This window comes from Strix aluco, chromosome 3 (assembly GCF_031877795.1).
Source record: "Strix aluco isolate bStrAlu1 chromosome 3, bStrAlu1.hap1, whole genome shotgun sequence".
In the NCBI taxonomy this organism is placed as follows: Eukaryota; Metazoa; Chordata; class Aves; order Strigiformes; family Strigidae; genus Strix; species Strix aluco.
The window spans coordinates 20,167,029-20,173,028 of NC_133933.1; the positions used below are offsets into that span (position 1 = coordinate 20,167,029).

The 6,000-nt window shown below is 40.5% G+C and overlaps 1 protein-coding gene across 26 annotated transcripts in view; it reads left to right on the plus strand.

Moving 5' to 3' along the window:
• Positions 1–6,000, plus strand: part of NRXN1 (neurexin 1) — a 736,627-nt gene that overhangs the window by 252,972 nt on the left and 477,655 nt on the right. For all 26 annotated transcript variants that reach the window (XM_074817633.1, XM_074817632.1, XM_074817635.1 and 23 more), the window contains one exon: positions 5,315–5,616. In XM_074817633.1, coding sequence (XP_074673734.1) covers positions 5,315–5,616 — 302 coding nt within the window. The remainder of the gene's footprint in view (positions 1–5,314; positions 5,617–6,000) is intronic.

Genomic DNA, 6,000 nt, shown 5'->3' on the forward strand with positions numbered 1-6,000 from the left:
CTAATGGAGTCCTGGTGCCAGTTTCCAACGCAATGCCAGTCAGGGTCTGTATCATAGTATTGCAATGAATTCTGAAGACCTGAATATGTGAAACTCAATCCTACAATGCAAAAAAGAAAATAATGGACATTTTCAGTTTGGCAGGTGAGTCAAAAAGTTAGTTTGGCAAGAAAGGTATGAAATTAAAGGTTTTTTCTACAGTGTTCAGGTTTTTAAATTAAAGTGTTTTTCTGAAGTAAAATGATATGCTCAGTTTTAGCTTTTTTTTCTGGTTAAAGTCAATTTTTAAACAAATGAATACTAGTTTGATGCAAACTATATAATTTGTTTTAAAAAACTGAATGCTTCAGCATAACTTAAAAAAAATCACTCAACTCTCAGAACTTCAGATTCAAACTTTCTGTACAGTTTTGTTGCTGAAATTAGTGATTAAATTAAACACCAGAGTCATGAATTCTTTCCAGAAATGCCCCAAATGAGGTCTCTTCCCCCCCTGTCAAATGGGGAAAGCTTCATAGGCGAGTAGATTTTGATCAGCTCACATGCCAGAGTAATGGCACGATGATGTGGAGGGAAGAACTACAGCTTATCTAGCACTGGTTTAGGTACCTTGTGTGAAGATCATTAAACATATCAGTTAATGACAGTTCTTTGGTGACACCGAGTATCACAAACATTACTGAAGCTAAAAGGAATGGGAAAGAGTTCAAAAATTAAAAGTGAATGCTGCAGGGTGCATAGCATTGGTTAAAGAAGATGCTGCAGAAGGTTTCAGAGTTTGCCATTACTGATTTTCCAAAAGGGCCATCCAATGGGATCCATATGAAATAGCTGTTTTCCAGTCATAGTGATGCTGACTTCATCTTGCCAATCAGAACTCAAGCTGGTTTTTTGTTTGCTGTTTAGTTTTGTGTTTTGGTTTTTTTTTTCTCCAGTGAAGAGCTGTGAGGTTACTGATTTAGCCTTTTATTTTGCTCCCTCAAGGAAAATGCAATTAAGGTGTGCGGGTTTTGGCTGGGGTAGAGTTAATTTTCTTCATAGTGTTGATAATACAGGGATGTTTTAGTTACTGCTGAGCAGTGCTGACACAGTTGAGGCCTTTTCTGCTTCTCACACCACCAGCGAGCAGGCTGGGGGTGCACAAGAAGTGGGGAGGGGACACAGTGACACCTGACCCCAACTGACCAAAGGGGTATCCCACACCATATGGCATCATGCTCAGCATGTAAAGCTGGGGGAAGAAAAGGGAAGGGGGGGACGTTCGGAGTGATGGCATTTGTCTTCCCAAGTAACCATTAGGTGTGATGGCGCCCTGCTTTGCTGGAGATGGCTCAACACCTGCCTGCTGGTGGGGGAAGTGGTGAATGAATTCCTTGCTTTGCTTTGCTTGCATGTGTGGCTTTTGCTTTACCTAGTAAACTGTCTTCATCTCAACCCATGAGTTTTCTGACTTTTATTCTTCTGATTCTTTCCCCATCCTACCATGGGAGTGGGGAGTGAGCGAGTGGCTGTGTGGGGCTTAGTTGCCAGCTGGGGTTAAACCACAACATAAGTCAAAAATTTTCAGTCTTGAATACTTAGTTATGGAGTGACAGACACAGAAATATTAGCCTTTGTATTGAATGTCTGTGGTCAGGTGTTGGGAGCTGGAGGGGGGTGTGTGCTGGAGGTGCAGCTCCTGTGAGGAGAGGCTGGGGTACAGCTGAGCCCTGCAGCCACAAGTGGGGCACCTCTGGGAAAGCATGGTAAGAAAGGGTAAAAGAGCAGTGAGGAGTGAGGGGAAAAGTGTGAGAAACAGCCCTGTGAGCGCCATTGAGTATCACAATGTGTGAGAAGGAGGAGCGGGGGAAGTGCTGGAGGCACCAGAGCAGACGTTCCCCTGCAGCCTGAGGAGAGGAGACAATGGTGGAGTAGGTATCCACACTGCAGCCCATGGAGGACCACATGCTGGAGGGGGTGGAGATTTCCTGAAGGATCTGTGGCCTGTGGAGAGCCTGCACAGGAGCGGGCTCATCCTGAAGGACTGCAGCCATGGGAAGGACCCACACTGGACCAGGAGAAAAGCATGAGGAGGAAGGAGCTGCAGGGAAGAGCTGTTAGGGGCTGGTCTCAGCTGCCATCCCCCTGTGCTGCTCAGAGGAGGGGAGAGAGAAAGGAGTTGGAAATGCACAAGTGATAAGAACGAAGTTGAGCCTGGGGAAAAGGCAGGGGCAGGAAAGTGTTTCAAATTTGGTTTCCCACCATACCAAACTATTTAATTGCAACAAGCTAGTTTTCCCCAAGCTGACTCTGTTTTGCCTGTGATGGTAATTGGTAAGAGACTTCCATGTCTGTGTCTTGACCTATGAGCTTTTTCATCTTATTTTCTTCCCCTGTCCTGTTGAGGAGGGGGAGTGAGAGATGCACTGGGTGTGTATCTGGCAGCTGGCCAGGGTCAATCCAACCCTAAAGGGTTTTTCAAGTCTATGTAAATTGTGGCTCTATTACAGTTGTAGGTTATAATTTTGCTTGAATGAATACTCCTGGTTGCTTCTTCAGGCTCTTCTGTAGGAATAATTTTTTTAAAAAAATATGTGCCTGGCATGCATTTACACCCCCATGCATTTTCACGTCTGTGTGAATGATGTGGCTTTATAGAAGTAGTTTTCAGTGCAATATATGTATACATAAATACTCTGCATGTTGATTCATTTATGTCCTTCAGCTTTTTCTGTTACAGTCGTTAAATACATGAGACAAAGATACACATACCAAGCTGTTGCATTTAAGTTTTATCATCTGTCCATTGCTGTTATTCATGCTGTTTTAGTATGCTTTTGCAGTGAGCATCCATACAAAATAAATTTGCTCTTGAACGTTTTATGCTTTTATTAAATATTCATTAAATGAGATGCATGGTATTCATGCAGTCTGCTGCTCACTGCATTGAAACCCCAGAAAATGCATTGTTTGTAAATTCTTTATGCAGAATGAGCCAAGGTCTTCCTCCTCTACCAAAACATGTCAGGGTCCAGGATATCTTTCTGTCAGTGTAGCGTTGTTCTGCATGCAGGACTGATTTGGAATGTTTAAGATCTGGAGAATGGGTACAGCAATGCCTGTGTGTTCTTAATGCAAGATGCAGAGTTTCTCGACGTGGTATTCCTGATAAACTAGAAAGGGTTATAAGCAAGACAAATATGTGTTTTCTTGCTGCAGTTCAACAAAGGGTAAAATTTATCCTAAGTGTCAAATTTATGCTGGCTAAAAGTGGTCTGGTGACAAAATACCAGTTTTACTTTTAACTGCCTTTCTCTCCGTAGTAAGCATTAGTCAGAACACCTCTAAGTATGTAACTCTTGTCCAGAATGGAATTTCATCTTCAAAATAAAAATTTCAATACTCTTGTTCTCCTGAAACTGGAATGGAGAGACACCAGTTATGTTGGAGCTTTTCTCACCACGCAACTACTTGTACTCATGAACCTGACTGTTTATGAGTTGCTCCCCAGAAAAGTGATTGGGTTTGTTCATGGAGGTACCAGCTATCTAGATATTACAGCCGGACAGAAGCCTGGTTAGGATGTCACACATTATGATGACACCTAGCTCCTCCTGCATATTAGTTGTGGATGATGAACGACCACTACAGAAGCAGTCTGTGTGCTGGGTGTGATCAATGGCTTGTTGTAATAGAGGAACATTGCTTAATCTGAAACTGGAGACTGGGGATTTTTTTGGTTTTGTTTGTGTTTTGTGAGAGGTATTACCAACAGATAGTAGGGAAAAGCATCCTTAAGGGTGTTCAGAGAGGTGATTTTTAATTTTCTTTTTAAAGCGTTTATTTACAAAATAGGCTTAGGTTGTGAAATCCAGCTGTGGATTTCCTGTTACAAACTCTTATTTCTTTCATTTGGGGCAAGACACTGCTGAAGCTCCTTAGGGCTGTATACAGAGCATATTAGATAAACAGGTGCTTTGTGGGTTGTTTTAGATAATACTCTAGTATGTTCTGGCTGCTGCCACAAAAAACAGTCTGCATCAAATCTGTGAGATAGCACTTCAAAATAAATACAGACCAATAATTTTTAATATTCTTACTACAAAGCAAAGCTAAACCAAAATGCAATTGCTCTCTGGAGTCCTATCTGAAGTTACTGTGCAGTACTATCTGAATTTACTATGCCCTACTATCTAAAGAGAAGCATTGCAGCTATCTAGCATCAGTGTTAATGTATAATCTACTGCAGGGGGTCGTAAGTCGATGACATGGAACAACAGAAGACATATGCCCAGGGACTTTTAAAAAAAAATGTGTTCTCACACCTGCTTTTTGCATGCTCTGTCATTCACTGGTCTCTCTTAAATTCACGCTGTTGTTATTTCCCTTATCTATCTGTTTATACATATGTTTGGGTTTTGTGCTGATGTTATCAGACTAATGTATGCAGCTGTGTTCTGCAGACTTGAGTTTATTCTCAAGAATGATGAAATTTGACATCCTTGGGTTTTCATCCTTATACTGCACCAACATGTATAGGTTTCCATTGAAATTTTACTAGCAGTTATTAGATAAACAAATAAATCCTGACTTCATATAGCTCTAAACCCTGTGCACATTAGTGTAAGGTCAGCATATGTGTTTGTCTGTAGGATTTAAGGGGAGAACATAATCTCCATATATGTTATAGTTGCTTTTCTGATGAGACTGAACACTTAGCTTCTGCTATTTGTGCTTCTTAGTCACCTTCGGGATAGACTAAGACAATAACCTGTATGGCACATACTGCCTAGTAAAAGTACATCCTGGAAAAATCCTGTTTACTGATGCATGTGAACTTGCTCTCCAGCCTGGTGCCATCTGCAGGTTTGAACGAGGTAGATTCTTAAATGAGTGGTTTGTAGTTTTGGTTAGGCCAAAGCACTTTGAGATATCTAGGTTATTGATTCTTTTTGAGATGCCACGATTTTAGTGAGAGTTTGGAATGAAAAGATCTGGGGTTTGACTGCAATAATGCTTTGGTTTGCACACTAACCTGAATGGTATGTGTTCTAGCTCAGATTGCTTAAATAATGTTAACATGATTGCTGATGCAGTATATTTTCTGAGTTTTATCATACCCATGAAAATTCCGTATGAAAATAGTTTAAAATATGTTCACAGTGAATCTTAATTATCTTTTTCCTTCATGGATTTTACGTATGTTAAATGAATTACTTTTTGATACAGTGCTTACAGTAATACTGCTGAATTAGCTATGAAAATAATTCATACAAGTTGTTTTTAATTACATGTCAGTGATTTATTTGTTTGTTTCTCTTCTTTTGTTTGTCAGGAAAAGAAGAATATATTGCAACGTTCAAGGGATCAGAATACTTCTGCTATGATTTATCTCAGAATCCCATACAGAGTAGCAGTGATGAAATAACTCTGTCATTTAAAACACTTCAGAGGAATGGACTGATGCTTCACACAGGAAAATCGGCTGATTATGTCAATCTTGCACTGAAAAATGGAGCTGTCTCCTTGGTCATTAATTTGGGCTCAGGGGCCTTTGAAGCGCTGGTGGAACCTGTGAATGGGAAATTTAATGACAATGCCTGGCATGATGTGAAAGTAACCAGGAATCTGCGTCAGGTAACAGTACAATGGATACAAGAATAACTGACTTTGTTATGAGTAAATGCTTGGTGATTTGACAATTGCATAGTGTGACATTGGGTGTTTAGCAGGCATTTGATTAGCTTTTTTTTATTTGCACAAGGAGGGATATTCCTGCTACACTTGAGCAGGGGCATATCTAGAAAGTAGTAGGGCAAGCAGCTGTCTGCGACAGTAACAGTTAGATGTTTTAAAGACTGTAGGTATCACCCAGGTGTTTCTCCAGTACAACTGTCTGCCCTTGCAGCCTTGCATTAGTCAAGGCTGATAACTTTCCATAGGACATGACTTTAACTGAATTGCAACTCTTTAATTAAAATAAATGTTTTATATATTTTTATCTTTTGAAAAGTGGGCAGT